The sequence below is a fragment of the Perca fluviatilis genome, chromosome 1, assembly GCF_010015445.1.
Source record: "Perca fluviatilis chromosome 1, GENO_Pfluv_1.0, whole genome shotgun sequence".
Taxonomy (NCBI): domain Eukaryota; kingdom Metazoa; phylum Chordata; class Actinopteri; order Perciformes; family Percidae; genus Perca; species Perca fluviatilis.
This window is the reverse complement of record NC_053112.1, coordinates 48,693,236-48,714,215: the sequence shown is the minus strand read 5'-3', so window position 1 is coordinate 48,714,215 and position 20,980 is coordinate 48,693,236. Positions and strand designations below refer to the sequence as shown.

Below are 20,980 nucleotides of genomic sequence, written 5' to 3'. Positions count from 1 at the left end.
GCAAAAACTGAGGTTTGATGAAAAAGAGAAAAAAAACAGCCAACACCCTGCTTTTCGATGATGTTCACGTCGCGTAATTACACGTTCCCATGGCAACGGGGGAAAATGTCTGCTCTTGTGTGATTATGCTTCACACAATTTTTGCAAGTTCCCGCAATTTCATTGCATAAAACTGCATAAATATCCCGCATATTCCATCGCATTTTTTAAGAAAACGTGCCGCATAATCAAGGATTTTTGCCTGCAACAATCACAAAAAAACTCGCATTTTTCTGGAAGGACTGGTATATGGGATATGTGTAGTTGTAGAACTCCAGTAAGTACACAGGCAAGGCTATTTTTTTCACTTTAAACATCTGATGATGTGATTATTTCTCTAATACAGATGATGCTGAACTGAGAACTGAGCCCCCTAGCAAGCAAGCTAGCTAAGCAGCTAGCCAGCTGGACGGCCACTTAATTAGTAAAATTGAACAACTTCATTTTTGTGTCACAGCGTAGAAAAACACTGCACTCTCACCAGATGAGTGACAACTTTGTTCGGCTCATTTTCTGTATGAGCCGAACATGCAGTATTCAAAATTAGCACCATTTACCAACCAAATGCTGGTAAAATATGCAAGTGGCTGGTCGATTTGCTTCACTCACCAGCCAAAAAAAACATGGCAATCCAATGAGTGGCTGGTAAAAATTGAACATTTACTAGCCATTTTGGTAGATTAAAACGTTAATTTTGAACCCTAACCCTGCAGCAAACCAGACTTTCCTCTACTCTCTTGACCCTCCACCTTATTGTTCCAAGATGTTAGTCTTTGTTTTAGAAAATATGATCTTTTCTGTATTTGTGTATAAAGAATGTCCACACATTCGCATGAACCTGCAGTCAACATCCTATTATTGCATGTGTTCCTTACCTGAGAGTGCAGGTCCAGTTCTGTTTGGCTCCAGACTTTCATAAATATTTTCCGAACTTTTGCCAGAATAACCAAATGGTCCCTCTTCATTGACATAGATATCCATCTGTTGATCCGTGATGTTCAGCTGTATTGTCTGTAGAGATTGGTCCTCAATGTCCCAATGTCTTGAGAGTGAGTGTGCCAAAAGTATCGTTCTGAACTGTACTCAGACGAAGTAACAAAAATAGTAACACAGATGGCAACATATTCACGCATGTGATTCTCTGCTTAACAGGAAACTGAGGGCTTGTGGGATGAATTATTTTAGGTGACCACTTTTACCTGTTTGGCCTTGCAGCTGCATGATGGTGATTCCCATTCAGTTTTGTGACCATCACTGCTAAGAATGAGTAGACAGACAGACAGACAGACAGACAGACAGATGGATAGATAGATGGATGGATAGATGGATAGATAGATAGAAGGAATGTTTCCTTGCCACTCTCACACCAAATGCTTGATCTTGTGGGAATTGTTGGGTCTTTGTAAGTGTGGTCTGGACCTACTCTATCTGTAAAGTGTCCTGAGATAAATTATGTTATGATTTGACACTATAAATAAAATTAAAGGTGCACTATGAGTTCCTGCATGGTCACTTCTGTTGACGTTCCAAGTAAATTTCAAACAAAATAGAGCACGCTTGCTGTTAGTTGTATTTGAAAATGAAAATGTTTTTCTATAAAACCTGGGGAACCTTGGTAAGCCTTTTAGGCTTTTGGCCTCCCTTGCATTTTCTGTTATTAATAATATTGCTCTGTTAATGTTTTTTATATGCTATTAGATAAAAGATAGATATATAGATTCCACACTTTAAGGAAGTTGAGCAAGTTGTCTTGTAAAAATGTATGACCACATGCAGTTTCTGTTCTGATTTACTGAAAGACAGAAAAAAAGACACTAACCCTATCAGTGTAGATGGTGTATTATCCAACAATAGATACTGATTTTATACTACCACAATTTGAAGTAGTTGGACATACAGTAAATAAGAGTTGAAAAAGGGTGAGATGAAAAAAAGATTATTAGTCTTATTTATATTAATTGTTCCAGTACTATCGAACATGTATTTTATCACTTTTGGCGCACCCTTGGGCTGTCACAAAGTAATCTCATTGTGCAACACAATGACTATAAAGTGTTTGAAGTTCAGATAAATGATGGGGTGTTAGGGTGGCTTAGTGCTTTGCATTTTCACCTTATTAAATAATGCTGCGTCACGGCCCAGTGAGTTCCTTCCTTTCTTCCCTTTAATAAAACCCATGTGACTACGTGACCTCCTGTTACTTCCCTGTTCACTAGAGCTATGGTTAAACAAATGCTAAAATCGTGTGGGACTGGTCCGAGCAGAATGGAGTTGGAATAGATGAAGTGAGAAAACCGCATGTCTGAGGATATATATGCCAAGCCAGCCCTCACCAAAAAAGTTAGGTTTCAGACAGGTGTGTGAAGGTGGACAGAAACTCAGAAGCATTTGATGACATCGATAATGTGAGTAGTGAGGGTGGTGCCAAGCACGTGCGGCACATTTTGCGTTGTAGGCAGGATACAAGTTGGGAGCAGTGCTGGTACCCAAGGATCATAGACCTCTACAAGTTGTGTAGAAGTTATAGACAGAAGAAAATGAATGTGTCATGAACTGCCACCATTTAAGTGTGTGTGTGTGTGCTGTGCTCTAAAGGTGCAATATATAATACTGACAGCTAGTGTTTAAAATAGTTACTGCAGTAGAAATTCTAAATACTGGAGAGAGTCGTCTCCCCTGGCCCCTCCTCCCCAGACTCGAAGTTCAGAGAGGTTGCCAGGAGCATCCACAACAATGTTGCTAGACGCTCGTCTCACAGATATTATGGAAAGCATTTCTAAGGAGGTCAACTTTTCTGTTAAAGAGTAAGATCCTTTTTTTTAAAACATAAAACTTCATTCATTCAAAGTCGACAGAAACAAAATAAAACTATGAAAAGCCGTTTGGGGTCGTCTTTCCACTTTTCTGATGGTTGGAAGTTAGTTACAGAAGCTCCGCCCCCCCAGATTCACAGACAGATAACTACTGGCCGGCACATTCACATGCTGCCTCCCCCACAATACAATACAGCAAGGATCTTCAACAAGGGGTCCAGGACCCCTAGGGGGTCCTCAGATGTCAATGCAGGGGGGCCTCCAAATTATTTTTAATTCGTGAAAGTTTTTTCAAAAATTAAAAAGTCTTACAGTAAAATGAATCCTAAATAGTATTACCAAATATAAATCCCCACTGCTTACTGTCCTATAGGTAAGGTTAGGTAGTCACTAAGGCCATCCACAGATACACTCTAAGGATTCACTGTGCCACACTGTGTATGTTTTAACATTAAAAGATGATTCATAAAATCCAACAATTATAGGCTATTTTAACAGTTTAGTATTCTATGCAGTAAAAGGTATGTATAAAGGATTTAGGCTGCACTACACGTTATTGTAGGCCCAGTTAAATATGCAACTTTATTTTATACAATATATGAACTTGTAGTAGGGGGTCCCCGATCTGTCTCTCTTTCAGTTAAAGGGTCCTTGGATTGAAAAACGTTGAAGACCCCTGCTCTAAAGCATATCAATGTAAACATGCAAAACATAAATTAATTCATAATACAAACCATAGGCTCTTTGAGTGTTCGGACAGCATTGCTTAATTCCAGATATAGACCATAAGACCTTCATACTCTCCCCCTCCAAAATCGACCCAAAGTGTCAGCAAACCAGCTGGTGATATGTATCGCACAATCTTTTGTACTATGTTGTGTATGTTACTAGGATTTTCTGTCTGAACGAAGGCTGTGACAAATTTGGAGTCATATATTGTGATATTGTTTGTTTTGAATTGCACCTGGTTAGATATAAAACATCTCAAATGTAATGAACTGAACACTTAGCAATAGAGGAGCACCCTTATAGGCTTATATAGGCCAAGTATATCTCAGTCAGGTTTAGGGATTTCATTTGTAATTTGCATGCTAAATACTTTGAATAAGAAGTTGCACTGAGAATGCTTTAATATTTTAAATAATTTGTCTCACTCAACATCCATTCCTCATCCAACATAACACTTTTAGAGCTGTCCTAAAACTGTGCAATTCATTTAAGATGCTTTACCAGGTCCTACATTGTGCCTTTAGCTAAAACAATTTAACCCTCATGCCCTCTTCGGTCATTTTTGTACATTTTTCTCAAGTTTTTTTTTTCATTTCGTGATCATTTTTGCTGTGTTACTTCTTATGGCATGAAATTTTGTAGGAATCCTTCTTTTCAGTCAAACTTTTTAAATCCAGTGTTTTTTACTCTTACATGTCTTTTATACTTAAATGATTCATTTTGTACCCTCTGGACACCTTCGAGGCAAAAATGTCCACGCACACAAAAACTGTTATTAAATCATCATATATCAATATTTTTTTCTGCTTTTTTTTCATGAATCACTTAAACAACTTCTTACCTAATCAAAACCACCAAACATTCAATCATTTTCAGGATTTTAACCCTTTAAATGCCAGTTTATGTATTTGAAGTATGTCATTTTTTATAAAAAAAAACACAAAAAATGATTTTTTTCCCATATAATGAATAATATGTAGATGGGGCTTTGGTGGTGATTAGAGGCTTGGATATGTCAAAGATAAGCAACAAAACTGATTTGATTGCATTAGTATTTTTTATGTAATTCCAGATACTCCCTCTGGACACCTTCGAGGCAAAAATGGCCCCATTGACTTCCATTATAACCACATGTTTTGATCTCACTGCCTTTACAGTATAAAACCATGCATTCTGTAATGTCAGCATTTCATTTGGAAGAAAACTAGTCATATTTGACATTTTTACAGTATTTCACCAGATTCAACCATTTTGCCCTTGTAGGCCGATGCATGAAATTATAGTTATATTATGGAGCTGTGTGTGTGTGTGTGTGTGTGTGTGTGTGTGTGTGTGCACGCGCGCGCGTGCGTGTGTGTGTGTGTATATGTGTGTGTATGTGTGTCTGTGTGTGTGTGTGTATATGTGTGTGTATGTGCGTGTGTGTGTGTGTGCGTGTATGTATGCGTGTGTGTGTGTGTGTGTGTGTCTCTGTGTGTGTGTGTGTGTGTGTGTGTGTGTGTGTGTGTGTGTGTGTGTGTGTGCATGTATGTATGCATGTCTGTGTGTGAGAGAGAGTTTGTGTAAATCTGTAAACAAACAATGATAATTTTAGTGGTGAAAAAAGAACCCCACTTTAGCCAGTTATATTATGGAGCCGGGTGTGTGTTGTGTGTTGTGTGTGTGTGTGTGTGTGTGTGTGTGTGTGTGTGTGTGTGCATGCGTGTCTGTGTGTGAGAGAGAGTTTGTGTAAATCTGGGTGAAAAAAGGGCTTCTTTTGAAGGATGCATTTCATGTGTCTTTGAAGACGTGCTTGAATAAAAACATTGTCTCCTGCATTTGTTGTAAACAGAAACAACTATTAGTGTGTTGATGCACCTGGCTCTAGAGAAGGAGACAGACCTGGAGCAAAGAGAAGGAGCCTTTATCTTCCAGCCAACTGCAGGACTCATCTGAAGATGACACAAGTTTCTGGAGTCTGACAAAATGGTCACTGGTGTCCTCCAACTCTGTGAGTGCCTCTAACCCTTCCTCTGAAAGTGGAGAGGACACTGAAGATCCTGTCCATCCTAACATTGAATGGACAGTGAAGAATTGGCAAGTCTGGTCTCCATCTAATACTGAGACGCTGCGCAACATCTCAAGCACCGGCATGATGCCAGAGCCCACGAGATATGCCATATCAAGAATCCATGATGTGGCATCCTCTTTCCACCTTTTCTTCACTCCTGACATGATCAGCTGATTCAGGAAATGACAAACCTACACGGGAGGTGTTCAATCTCAGGATGGAGTGATGTGGATGCTCAAGAGATTTTAACATACATGGGACTTCACACTTGGCTGGTGTGTACCGGTCCAAAGGGGAATCCACCCGGAGCCTGTGGGATGTCCATAGTGGGAGACCAGTCTTCAGGGCCACCATGTCCCACAAACCATTTGAAATGATAAGCGCCAGTTTACAGCACATGCAGGAGACAATGTTTTTATTCAAGCACGTCTTCAAAGACACATGAAATGCATCTTTCAAAAGATGCCTTTTTTCAGCCCTAAAATGATCATTGCTTGCTTACAGGTTTACGCAAACTCTCACACACACACATACACATATACACACACACACACACACACACACACACAAACAACATACACACAAACACAAACACACACACACACACACACACACACACACACACACAGCTCCATAATATAACTATAATTTCATACATCGGCCTACAAGGGCAAAATGGTTGAATCTGGTGAAATACTGTAAAAATGTCAAATATGACTAGTTTTCTTCCAAATGAAATGCTGACATTACAGAATGCATGGTTTTATACTGTAAAGGCAGTGAGATCAAAACATGTGGTTATAATGGAAGTCAATGGGGCCATTTTTGCCTCGAAGGTGTCCAGAGGGAGTATCTGGAACTACATAAAAAATACTAATGCAATCAAATCAGTTTTGTTGCTTATCTTTGACATATCCAAGCCTCTAATCCCCACCAAAGCCCCATTCCCCTATGATTTATTTTATGGAAAATAATTTATGTTTTGTTGGGTTTTTCATAAATAATTGTTACTTCAAAGATTTAAAACTGGCCTTTAAAGGGTTAAAATCCAGAAAATTATTAAATTTATGGTAGTTTTGAGCAATTTACAAGTTGTTTAAGTGATTTATGAAAAAAAAGCAGAAAAAAATATTGATATATGATGATTTAATATCAGTTTTTTGGACATGTACATTTGCTTGCCCGAAGGTGTCCAAAGGAAGTATCTGGAACTATGTAAAAAATACTAATGCAATCAAATTAATTTTGTTGCTTATCTTTGACATATCCAAGCCTCTAATCACCACCAAAGCCCCATCTAGATATTATTCATTATATGGAAAAAAAATCATTTTTTGTGTTTTTTGTAATAAAAAATAAAATACTTCAAATACATAAACTGGCATTTAAAGGGTTAAAATCCTGAAAATGATTGAATGTTTGGTAGTTTTGATTAGGTTAGAAGTTGTTTAAGTGATTTATGAAAAAAAAGCAGAAAAAAATATTGATATATGATGATTTAATAACAGTTTTTGTGTGCGTGGACATTTTTGCCTCGAAGGTGTCGAGAGTAAGTTTTTTTAAGGAGGGCATGAGGGTTAAATGAACCCAAGTTAGAGAAAGACTCAAGAGGCAGTATAGTGAACCGGGGTCAGTAGGAGTTCAACACTACAGATTTATGACATGATGTGTTTAGAACACGCCATTACGCCGTCAAATATATTATCACTTATCACAGGGACTGCAGAAAGGCTAGTTGGATGCTCAATATCTCACTGATATTTCCAGGAAGCTTTTCAGCTAGCTGGAACATAGCAAATTACACAATACCTTATTGTAAATATGTAGGTTTATTGTTTGGGCCAGTTTCAAATGGCTATAATCAAAGAAGTAAGAAGTATTCCCGATACTCCAATGGAGGCAGCTCTGAGAGGAGGCTCGCTCAGGAATACGTTGAAGGAAATTGTGCTATTTCCATAACCTTTAAGTGTTAATTTGAACTAAAGAAAACATATGACTTATGATCCGAAAGTATAAGCCGTGTTGCCCTGTACATGCCACTAAGTATGTGTAACAGTGCCGCTCCATTTTTGCGACATGACTGAAGCGCGGTGGTTATTGAGTTACTCATAGCAGGCCGAACCAAAAGAAGAAAACCCACAACAAGTAGTTAATTTGACTTTATACATCAAACCACAAAAAGCTCCACAAATATTCCCTTACCACCTTATGTTTAGACCCCTGTAGTAGGTTCTGATAAAACCGTTAAATCATGTTAAATTTCTTTTGTATGTTTGTGGATTGAAATATTTGTGACTAGTTGTTTATTTATGGGATGTTGGATTCAATCTAGAGATCAAGTAAAATCCTGCTGTTCCTGTGCTGCCAGGGTAATATTGTGCCACAAAGAAATCTAATATTAGGCCTAAGAAATGTCACTTTGTCTTAAAAAAATAATGTAGCAAAATAGTATTATGTTGGAGTCGGCAAGTAGAGTCGTTTGGAGAGAATTATATATATTTCCACCGTCAGTTTTTGCGCTTTCCATAAAAAATAATAGAAACAGTGTTGTTTTAAATTGACTTTTCAGAAATAACTGGCATAAATCCAAGTCCACTATTGAGTCCAGTACAGAAATATTAAATCTGAATACAAATCTTTAGTAATGAAAAAAGGAAACATTTGAATACAAAAATATTTCTACACAGGCATAAAAGCTACAATTGGCCAGCAATTGTAGAAAATTAAACACAAGAGCAATATAAAAACAATCTAAAATTTTACAATAGTTCATTTTACTTATTAAATCAACATTTTAGCATGAGGTTCTTTTCTGGGTCATTTTGATGAAAGCTGAATAATCACTGGATGACAGCTGAAAACTTTCAGTTGCATACAGTATGTTCAATTCCTTTGGAAGGCACCTGGGATAACAGTAGTTAAGGCAAACGTTAGTTACATTAAAGGCAATATTAAACCGTCTGACCACTGCTTTAAAGTGCTCAAATTATGCTTTTTGGCTTTTTCCCTTTCCTTTATTGTGTTATATATCTTTTTGTGCATGTTATAGGTTTACAAAGTGAAAAAGCCCAAAGTCCACCCCAAAGGGACTTACCATCTCCAACAGAAACACTGTTCACCAACTGCTCCAAACAGCTCTATTGTAGTCCAGCCTTTACTTCAGAGACAAACGCTCGTCACTTTGGAACACACGTTATAATGCTCGCCTAGCTGCTAGCGTGGCACGCCCTCATACTCTGCTTCTGACTGGCTAGTAGTCCTTACCTAGCTACTGCTCATTTGCGACTCCCAACAAAGATGGTACAGAAGTGAGATGCCTCACTCTGTAGCTAAAACAGAGAGCTCAACACACAGAGTGAAAAGAGGAGCTGCAGCAACGTGCAGTACAACAAAATATATATATATTTTTTTAATTAAAGCATGTAAACCTATTCTGATATAACCTCTAAATACAATTATAAACCTGAAAATGAGCATAATATGAGCACTTTAAGGATAGTACACATGTCCAACCATCTGAAGAACTTTTCACTTCCATATAAAACTTAATACAAATCCTGCAAAACCAGCCTCTGTACAATACCTGACAATTTCCACTCAGCATACCACCTAAGAAAAACCCAGACAAGGGCCAAATGGTCTCTAAATGGTTGAACTGTTGATAACTTGAACTAAACTTACAACTTACCACTCTTTATGTGTTGGCTACATTGCACAAGTATGCGGACTGTTCGTGGAGCGTGTGCGGCGTCTAGTATAATAACAATATTGCTTTTAACTGGCTACACCCAGGAGACACCGTGAGCTTTTGCTTTGGGATTGTTGTTGTTTCTCCAGTTTTTGGACCCAGCACAGCGCTGTGAAACGTCAATCTATTGTCAGCTATTCTCAAAGGATGCAGGTGACAGGAACAATAAATAAAAATTAATATTCATTATATCACTAATATAACTATTATAAACTACTTACGTGCTGCTCTCATGCCTGGTGAAGAAAGTTTTATTGATTATTTTGAAAGTGTAGTGTTTAAGCATCCTCTCTGCATACGTTGTTATGCTACGTAGCCGACCCGATAGGCTTTTTGACTTAAAGGGATACGCCACCGTTTGTTGAAATAGGGCTTATCACGGTCTCCCCTAGCTGTAGATAGGTGGGCCAACACATTTTTTGTGCATGCACCGGCAGCGCCACCGCTAGTTAGCTTAGCGTAGTGAATGGAATCCTATGTTGCCGGTTAGCATGTTGTGAGTAAAAGCTGGCTCCGGTTTAAAGGAATACGCCACCGTTTGTTGAAATAGGGCTTATCACGGTGATATATGATATATATATATATATATATATATATATATATATATATATATATATATATATATATAGATCTCTATATATCTCTATATATCTCTATATATCTCTATATATCTATATATATATATATCATTTGCATGGCATCATATTTGATCATAGACATTTTACATCTGCATCAACATACAGCTTGTTTTTTTTTGTTTCCGTTCAGACAGTATCAAATGTTTTCTAAGAAACAAGCATCAACAGATTACCACGAAACATGGCTATTGTTTAGGATCGAGTGCAGCAAGCTGTCACGTTCTCCTGTACTATTCAACTTGAAGGCAGTTTCCATTGTTCATGAGGGCAGGGATACAGAGGTTAAGGTTAGGTACCTTCCTGAAGACAAAGTGGAAGATCTGTGCACGGGGCCGGCTGTGGAGCTCGGCTTTGATCCGTTGAGGGTGCGTGTCCGGGGCGAGCTGCTGCCGGGTGTCCCCAGTGACCAGAAACAGTGCGTAGGTGTCGGGGTCTGGGATCTTGAACTTGTAAGCGCAGAGTGAGCAGACCTCCTCTGTGGTTGTGTAAGGGTGGACGATCAGGGTTTTGGCCGTGCAGCCTGTGTCCACTTCCTGCAGGGCTACGCGGAGATAGTTCTACATAGGCAAACAAAAAGCCCTGTGTTAACAATTGGCAGCACAGATCGAAATGTCCACCATGAATCAAAGAGGCATTACTGATGAGTCAAGCACGCAGGCAGAAAGAAAAAACACGCAGTTATCAGTGATGTTGCTAAGTACGCGTCCTGCGTCTCCGGCACTTTTAACCCTCATGCCCTCCTTAAAAAAAAAAACTTACTCTCGACACCTTCGAGGCAAAAATGTCCACGCACACAAAAACTGTTATTAAATCATCATATATCAATATTTTTTTCTGCTTTTTTTTCATAAATCACTTAAACAACTTGTAACCTAATCAAAACTACCAAACATTCAATCATTTTCAGGATTTTAACCCTTTAAATGCCAGTTTATGTATTTGAAGTATTTCATTTTTTATTACAAAAAACGATTTTTTTTCCATATAATGAATAATATCTAGATTTGGCTTTGGTGGGGATTAGAGGCTTGGATATGTCAAAGATAAGCAACAAAATTAATTTGATTGCATTAGTATTTTTTACATAGTTCCAGATACTCCCTTTTGACACCTTTCCGAGGCAAAAATGTACATGTCCAAAAACTGTTATTAAATCATCATATATCAATATTTATTTCTGCTTTTTTTCATAAATCACATACAACTTCTAAATTGCTCAAAACTACCAAACATTTAATCATTTTCTGGATTTTAACCCTTTAAATGCCAGTTTTAAATCTTTGAAGTAACAATTATTTATGAAAAACCCAACAAAACATTAATTATTTTCCATAAAATAAATCATAGGGAATGGGGCTTTGGTGGGGATTAGAGGCTTGGATATGTCAAAGATAAGCAACAAAACTGATTTGATTGCATTAGTATTTTTTATGTAATTCCAGATACTCCCTCTGGACACCTTCGAGGCAAAAATGGCCCCATTGACTTCCATTATAACCACATGTTTTGATCTCACTGCCTTTACAGTATAAAACCATGCATTCTGTAATGTCAGCATTTCATTTGGAAGAAAACTAGTCATATTTGACATTTTTACAGTATTTCACCAGATTCAACCATTTTGCCCTTGTAGGGCCGATGCATGAAATTATAGTTATATTATGGAGCTCTGTGTGTGTGGGTGTGTGTTTGTGTGTTTGTGTGTGTGTGTGTGTGTTTGTGTGTGTTTGTGTGTGTGTGTGTGTGTGTGTGTGAGAGAGAGTTTGTGTAAACCTGTAAGCAAGCAATGATCACTTTAGGGCTGAAAAAAGGCATCTTTTGAAGGATGCATTTCATGTGTCTTTGAAGACGTGCTTGAATAAAAACATTGTCTCCTGCATGTGCTGTAAACTGGCGCTTATCATTTCAAATGGTTTGTGGGACATGGTGGCCCTGAAGACTGGTCTCCCACTATGGACATCCCACAGGCTCCGGGTGGATTCCCCTTTGGACCGGTACACACCAGCCAAGTGTGAAGTCCCATGTATGTTAAAATCTCTTGAGCATCCACATCACTTCATCCTGAGTTTGAACACCTCCCGTGTAGGTTTGTCATTTCCTGAATCAGCTGATCATGTCAGGAGTGAGAAAAAGGTGGAAAGAGGATGCCACATCATGGATTCTGTTGGATATGGCATATCTCGGCTCTGACATCATGCCGGTCGGTGCTTTGAATGTTGCACAGCGTCTCAGTATTAGATGGAGACCAGACTCAGCCTTGCCAATTCTTCACTGTCCATTCAATGTTAGGATGGACAGGATCTTCAGTGTCCTCTCCACTTTCAGAGGAAGGGTTAGAGGCACTCACAGAGTTGGAGGACTCCAGTGACCATTTTGTCAGACTCCAGAAACTTGTGTCATCTTCAGATGAGTCCTGCAGTTGGCTGGAAGATAAAGGCTCCTTCTCTTTGCTCCAGGTCTTTCTCCTTCTCTAGAGCCAGGTGCATAAACACACTAATAGTTGGTTTTGTTTACAACAAATGCAGGAGACAATGTTTTTATTCAAGCACGTCTTCAAAGACACATGAAATGCATCCTTCAAAAGAAGCCCTTTTTTCACCCAGATTTACACAAACTCTCTCTCACACACAGACATGCACACACACCCACACACACACACACACACACACACACACACACACACACACACACACACACACACACACACACACACACACACCGCATACATACACACACACACGCATACACACACCCACACACACACAAATATACATATATACACACACACACACACACAGACACATATACACATACACACACATATACACACACACACACACACACACACCCAAGACGACGCCAGCGTCTTGTAGCGATACACACACACACACACACACACACACACACACACACACACACACACACACACACACACACAGAGAGCTCCATAATATAACTATAATTTCATACATCGGCCTACAAGGGCAAAATGGTTGAATCTGGTGAAATACTGTCAAAATGTCAAATATGACTAGTTTTCTTCCAAATGAAATGCTGATATTACAGAATGCATGGTTTTATACTGTAAAGGCAGTGAGATCAAAACATGTGGTTATAATGGAAGTCAATGGGGCCATTTTTGCCTCGAAGGTGTCCAGAGGGAGTATCTGGAATTACATAAAAAATACTAATGCAATCAAATCAGTTTTGTTGCTTATCTTTGACATATCCAAGCCTCTAATCACCACCAAAGCCCCATCTACATATTATTCATTATATGGGAAAAAAATCATTTTTTGTGTTTTTTTTTATAAAAAATGACATACTTCAAATACATAAACTGGCATTTAAAGGGTTAAAATCCTGAAAATGATTGAATGTTTGGTGGTTTTGATTAGGTAAGAAGTTGTTTAAGTGATTTATGAAAAAAAAGCAGAAAAAAATATTGATATATGATGATTTAATAACAGTTTTTGTGTGCGTGGACATTTTTGCCTCGAAGGTGTCCAGAGGGTACAAAATGAATCATTTAAGTATAAAAGACATGTAAGAGTAAAAAACACTGGATTTAAAAAATTTGACTGAAGAGAAGGATTCCTACAAAATTTCATGCCATAAGAAGTAACACAGCAAAAATGATCACAAAATGAAAAAAAAAACTTGAGAAAAATGTACAAAAATGACCGAAGAGGGCATGAGGGTTAAATCCAAAAAGATGCTGTAAACTCACTTTCCAATGCGTCCACACGCACCCTATTTTTTCCCCTGATAATGCTACATTTGATCAACCATTCTGTGTTAAATCATAGAAATACCAAGTAAAATACCTCCTTGACAGCGTACACACACACAATCACTTAAAAAGTTCCCCAAAAGGTGAAAAGGAACACACACACACACACACACACACAATAAGACATTAATGACAGAAAGAAAGAAAGTGGAAATCCACGAGTCAGCCCACAAAGAAGAAGGAAGGTTGAAACCGCAACAGAATTATAGATTACCCCCAAGCACATATCCTTTTCCAACAAATACAGGCAAATGAGAGGTTAGACTTCCTCACTGGATGAGAAAACATTATCAAACATGTAAGGATGGCTTGTTACCCGAATGTGTTTCTTGTGTATTGAACAGTTTAGAGGTTGATACTGAATAAAGTCTTGTATTCCTTTTAGTTTTACAGCACACATCCTGTGTCTTTGTCTCATTCAGCTCTTACAGAAACACCATTCCTGCTCAATCCAGTGAGGTTCAGCAGAATCTGGTGAATACAGTTTCCTTTGTTAATGAACAGGGTTAGCCAAGGCAATGTCATGCAATTGTAATGCCACACACACACACACACACATGCGCACGCACGCAAGCACAGACCCGAGGCGCTCTCTGTCTCCCACGTGCTGCTCTAGAAGTTGTGTTGCTGATTGCGTTAGCATGTTACCGACATGAGCTGCATATATCTCTTTCAGGATCCTGTGTCTTGTTCCAAATTAAATTTGTAAGAATGCAAAAAAAAAAAGTCTTCCTGTGGCTGAATTTGATAAATTGAGCCATCGGGGGCTAAACTGACCGACCTTTTAGGACCATTGAACAATCATACAATATTCTTCAAATGTCACCAAAGCCTTTAGAGGTCAAGGTAGCTTTAAACTAAGATTTGAAATGTGGGACGCTCCACATTCATTTCAGGACGGCTTAAATTGTATTTTGGGCAAGTTCTTAGAGGATGGAGGAAAAATGTAAGGACTGGGACCCATTCAATTTCCCCGGGACCCACTCAAATGACCACCTGTGGGTCCAGGTGACTCACTACACTGAATACCTGTCAACATCACTGAGGTATAACCACCAAGAAATGGCATGCAGTGTTTAAATGTTCCACTAGAGGGTGCTTTCTACCAAAACATGCTGTGATGTTAGTAGAAACTGTAGACGTAGGCCTTTCTCTGACGAGGGAGGGGCGGGGACACAGCTCCCTTTCATGCATCTTTCCAATGCTGAATGGAGAAGTTGAGATTTATTTGGAATTGGTAGCACTTAGACTCACTGCCTGGATGTTCAAGGTGGGTTCAGGTCAGGCGTGATACCTGAAAGTCGTCCACAGTCGGCGCCGTGCGCTGGGCGGTGCGCCTTCGGTGCCACTGGTGCAGAGTGTTCCTGGCCTCAGAGCTCAGGACCCGGGCCGCCTGCTCCTCCTGGAAGTTCCTGATGAGGGACATGGCTCCGTACGCGCTGGTCAGGTAGTAGCCCCCTGGTGGGGTAGAAAGCAGGGGAAGATGTTTGAGGATGGATGAAGAAAAAGAAACAGAAACAGAGCTACTTATCTAGAAAAGAAAGCAGCTGACATTACTCATGTATTTATCAAGAAGTGAACACTTCCTTCTTTGTAACAAGGAATCTTCGAAAGAACGAGTCATACTTCATAAAATTTGCATTGGTGTCAGACTTTTGGTGCCAGTTCTATTTAGGGTAATGGGGCAGGCATTGCAAATCCCACTATAAAAAATAAGACCTAATGCGTTCAACTCACATTGAAACTTTGGAGACTTTGGGTGCTAGGTGCTTAAAGGAACACGCCGACTTATTGGGACTTCAGCTTATTCACCGTAACCCCCAGAGTAAGACAAGTCGATACATAGGCTACCCTTCTCATCTCAGTGCGTGCTGTAAAGCTGTCTGACGGCTCCAGCATTAGCTTAGCCCAGCACAGATCCTGCAGGTAACTGGTTCCAACTAGCCTACTGCTTCCAATTGTGACAAAAGTGACAAAATAACGCCAACATGTTCCTATTTACATGTTGTGATTTGTAGAGTCACAGCGTGTACAAAAACAAGGTAACATGAGACACAGCCATCTTCTAACCATAAACAAACCGGGAACTATATTCTCAGACAGGCTTGCTGCGAGCATATCACTCCGCCCAGGTACTATATTCTTCCGCCTGAGAATCTAGTTCCCGGTTTGTTTACGGTTAGAAGATGGCTGTGTCTCATGTTACGTTATTTTTGGTACACGCTGTGACTCTACAAATCACAACATGTAAATAGGAACATGTTGGCGTTATTTTGTCACTTATTGGGAGCAGTAGGATTACTGGAACCATTCACCTGCCTGTTCTGTGATGGGCTGATGAACATATATCAGCCTATTTGGGGGGCAATAATGATAGGCCTACTGGCCTACAGGTAAGGTAGTCACTAAGGTAGCCACCCACAGATACAGTTCAAAAGTCCAAAGGATTCCCTTTGCCACATGTATGTTTAACATTAAAAGATGATTTATAAAAACATGCCAACAATTATTATTTTAATAGCTTTGTATTCTATGCACTTAAAATTTAGGTATATCACCTTTAGGCCGCCCTGCACGTTATTTTTTTAAAGATTATTTTTTGGGACTTTTTTCCTTCATTAGAGAATGACAGTGGATTGACAGGAAAAGTGGGAGAGAGATGGGAGATGACACGCAGCAAAGGGCCGCGGTCGGACTCGAACCTGGGCGCTGCAAAGCAGACTCAGCCTACATGGGGCGCACGCCTTACTGGGTGAGCTTAGAGGCCGACCGCACTACACGTTATTGTAGGCTCAGTTTAATGTGCAACTTCATTTTATACAATATATGTAGGCGAGTAGGGGGTCCCTGATCTGTCTCTCTTTCAGTTAAGGAATCCTTGGCTTAAAAAACGCTGAAGACCCCTGTACTAGAGTGCAGACATGCGGCGGCAGTCTTGTCTCCTCGGACCGACACACATCAAGAGAGACTTTACTAACGAGTCGGTGCAGGTTATGCTATATATACTACTGCTCATGTATGATTAGGGCTGCAGCTATGACCTGTCTCTCTTAGTTACCTGTTATAGTTACGCTGTTATAGTCCTAGACTGCCGGGGGACTTCCTTCCTTTGACACACTGAGCTGCTCTCTCCTCTCCCTTTCTATTACTGTTTCTATTACTGTTACTATTACTATTACTATTTGTGTGCAGCCCGTCCCAGAAATGCTTGTTACTAATCCTAGCTTCTGGGGAGTTTACTCTCCCGGAGTCCTTATGCTTTTTCCCCCAGCGTATTTCCTTGGAGAACGTTGGCCCAAGACCCTGGTTGCAGCTGTCGCCGTGGTCCTGCTGCACTCCCTGCTGAGCTCAGCGATGCCCTGCAATGTCATGCTGCGTCCTGCTGAACCCTGCAGCTTCCCGCCACATCCAGTCACTGTTCCATTATTAATGTGACTACTATCGCCACTGTTCATCACACCCCAACCAGCTCGTCAGGCCCGCCTACCAAGAGCCTGGGTCTGTCCGAGGTTTCTTCCCAAGAGGGAGTTTTTCCTCGCCACTGTCGCACTGCTTGCTCTTGAGGGAATTACTGGAATTGTTGGAATTGTTGGGGCTTTGTAAATTATAGAGTGTGGTCTAGACCTACTCTATCTGTAAAGTGTCTCGAGATAACTTATGTTATGATTTGATACTATAAATAAAATTGAATTGAAATTGAGCTATCGATTCTTTTTGTAATCGATTAATCTAGCACTTTATCGATCGATTAATCGGATAATTATTTTTTTTGCCTTTTTAAACAACCAAAACTAGGGAAAAAAGCAACATTTTTGGAAAAAAGCTACATTTGTATTGCTTACAATATCATCTCTCAAAAAACTAAACATATTAAGTGCATTTAAGTGCCATATTACATTGTTTTTAAAGATTTTTTTTTTCAAATGATATCAACCTCAAACTAAGGTATACATTAAACATACATAAACATTACATTAAGTTGTGCAACTTAACTTTCAGAACTACAAGTTTCAACCTGAGACTGATCTGTATATACAGTAGGCCTATATGTAAATATTAGTCATACTCAACCTATTTTCATTTATATATTTGATTATAATGTCACACAGCTCTGTTACACTTATGCTATTAGATCGTTGATCAGCTGTTTCTCCAAAAAAAAAAAAAAAAAAAAAAAAAAAAAAAAAAAAAAAAAAAAAAAAAAAAAAAAGTGATGCCAACAATCAGCTGTTTTTCCCGAAGGGATAGTCAACGCGTCAGCTCTTTAGATCAGATCGTTGTCACCACTACCTATTTTCTTGTCTTTGATTTTGGAAGTTGTTGTGTTTGGTGTAGTTTCATCGTCCATACGACTCTGTGAATTACTTTTGTCGGGTCCGCTTCGTGGAATGGATGATTAAGTTAGACTCCATGTTTTCTGTTGAGATGCTAAAGCACTGACGTCGTGCTATTATCGTGCTAAGCTAGTTTGATTGTAAGAGTAGACACACTGTACAGAGTTTTAGTTTTAATTACGTTTGAACTGATTCCAAACTTTGGACCCTTTCTGTCGTTTTCTCCAGCCTGTCTCTTCTCTTAGCCCCTCGCTATTTACGCTCTGGCATGTGTGTCGCCAGCGATTGAGCCGCGTCTGGTATGTGACAGTAATAATGCTCCGGGCGGAAACACCGTCCGTCAGCAATTCAACGTTGGTAACACTGATTTAACGAAGCTTCGAGGCAAGTCATTTTGCATCGAGGATTTTTTGTAATCGAATTATTTGAGTTATTCGAGGAATCATTTCAGCCCTCCTGAATATAATAATTAGTGTTAACAAAGATGCTCTATTACAATCAAATACATGTAGAATGTTACAGGCTTGGCAAATCGAAGAATTGGCTTTTTTTTATTATTATTATTAACTGAAGCTCTAGGATACACACTACATACATTTGAGCAATCCACAATGAGCTAACTGTACGTGCCAGACAGGTTGACGCTGAAGGAAGGAAAATATTTAATTCTGGGAGGGGTCAGCCTCCTTTTTCCTCTGAACCTGCTCCAGCCCATTCAAATCAAACACCGACTGGAATTTCCTACCAATGTCAAAAGTACATTACTTCCTATGTCTAGGCTTCTCTCACGGAACCTTCCTGAACGCTTGAGAACAGGTGAAAATGACTTCCAGAAATAAAAAAAGAAATCTTGCATTTCTTTAAGTAGCATGTGATAGTAGAAATATCTTACAATGGATGTGGATGGTGCTGACCGTAATACTGCAGTAGTAATCTTGTCTTGTGAGTCACACAGTAGTTTGTGCGTCATACTGACCTGTACGTGCTCAGTAAATCCTGAGAGTGAGAATATGTAACTTTCATTTATGAAATAACATTCTTCCTCTTACAAATGAAAAGTTGAATTAAGAAGCAAGAGAATGTGCTCAATTCAATACACTCAATTACAGGGGTTTTACTTAGTCTGATATGACCAGCAGCTTATAGGGATCAAGGTTAGCCAACTTTAAATAGAAATTGCTGTGAAACTGAGTTGACTTTATGACTCATTGGGCTGTAAGTGCCACTTGTAGCTTTGCTTCCAAAGCAAGCCTCAAAACGATCACATAGCCAGAGGAAAAGCTCAAACTGGGCTAAGGGGCTGACAGAGATGAGATGACAGTGTAGCGACACGCAAGCAAGAATAATATTAATTGGTTCAAATTACTATTGTAATTGATGAAATAGGAATTTGAATGCTCTGTCAGGGTTTTCCCTACCATTATAAGGCACAGCACCCAAGCAGTTTTGCACCACCTAACCCAAATACATGTAAAATCAATGTGAGCATCAAAACTAACTAAATGACTTTTGTCTGATCTAATGATTCATTCACTTAAGTCTCCATGGACTTCTTAAGCAAGTTTTCTCTTTAAGCTTTTTGAGTGTTATTTATTTATTTATTATTCAATCTACCTTTTTGAAAGTTTTAGACACAGACATGGTAATAATAATAGTCCAAAAAAACATAGCATTTTCTTAAGGGAAAATGCCAAATACTAAATAAGTATTCCAAAATCCTAGGGAAAATACTGAATAATGGAAGGAGTTGCGCACGAGTTTGGTGATAATTATCAGTGTATTTGTCACGACAAACGGTGCCTTTGACATTACACAGTAATTATTATTATTATTATTATTTATAGAAACATTGTGATTTTAGGAGTTTTAAGAAGCAACAGGAGGAATATGGTGCATCCATATGTCATTTACATTACCCAGTGTTGATCACTACAACAACTGTTGGAAAGAAATTACTCTAATGGTAAAGACTTCTAATAAGTGACCCCCGCCCCATTCAACTAGAGGTGTGCCTTCTGTTGACCCACAGTTAAGTGCTTCCTCCTGGGCAGACCTTCCACTGACCGAGTTATATAACAGGCTGGAATGCACATTAACCTCACAGCACACTGTAATCTGCCTAACCTCATGAAGGAAATATCAAACATTATGTATTTTTTGGAGGAAGTCACCATATGAAAACTGAAACAGAGGTCAGTTACACACTGGATGCGTCGTGCGAGCGTGTCAGCTGCGTGGCGTGTCCGTTTATATTTCGACTCCCATGTTAACAGGTTAGAGCTTACACACTGCCCTTGAAAGTCTCTAGGTTTTGATATAAATGCAGATATATGAATGTAATTTAAAAACAAAAATCGATTTTCTAATATTGCACCTGTCAATACAGAACGAAATATTCTGGAGCATATTTTGCTGTCAATACTGCCGACGTTGTCTTTGCTGTAATCAAATCAGCATATATTTATGTTTAACACGGTATTTCATTTTATAAATGGGAAACGTGTACAGACAAGGCTAGCAGCAGAAGTGCCGCGTCAGACACGTTTCTGGTGTGTAAAGACATAGAAAAATCCATGCAGCTGACACACAACAGGAACGCCACGCTCACGCCACGCAGGCAGTGTGTAACTGGCCTGGGATAGCCAATGACCCTGATGAAGAAGTGAGTCTCCTACGCAGTCCTTGGATTTTTGTCTGTAGATAAACACAACAAAAGACCCAGCAGCGCTTTCACTCCTTTGTCTGCAGCTCAGGAGTCTGTTCCAGTATTTACAATGAGTCTATCCCTTTCAGTTTCACATGAACTAAACAGGTACAAGAACAGTGTCGGGTTTCC

The 20,980-nt window shown here is 39.3% G+C and overlaps 1 protein-coding gene and 1 long non-coding RNA gene across 4 annotated transcripts in view; one reads left to right on the top strand and one right to left on the bottom strand.

Moving 5' to 3' along the window:
* Positions 1–2,257: 2,257 nt before the first annotated feature.
* On the top strand, positions 2,258–16,554 carry LOC120556947. Its single transcript, XR_005638913.1, has 3 exons — positions 2,258–2,444; positions 14,233–14,284; positions 16,433–16,554. It is a non-coding gene; the product is annotated as an uncharacterized LOC120556947 (long non-coding RNA).
* LOC120556912 (ras and Rab interactor 2-like) overlaps positions 10,097–20,980 on the bottom strand; it is a 92,841-nt gene continuing 81,957 nt past the window's right edge. For 2 of the 3 annotated variants that reach the window (XM_039796786.1, XM_039796778.1), the window contains exons 12-13: positions 15,105–15,268; positions 10,097–10,574 (exon numbers count right to left, since the gene is read on the bottom strand). In XM_039796786.1, coding sequence (XP_039652720.1) covers positions 10,248–10,574; positions 15,105–15,268 — 491 coding nt within the window. In that variant the 3' untranslated portion in view covers positions 10,097–10,247. Of the gene's footprint in view, positions 10,575–15,064; positions 15,269–20,980 lie in introns of all 3 variants that reach the window. The other variant, XM_039796795.1, reaches the window with a different exon arrangement.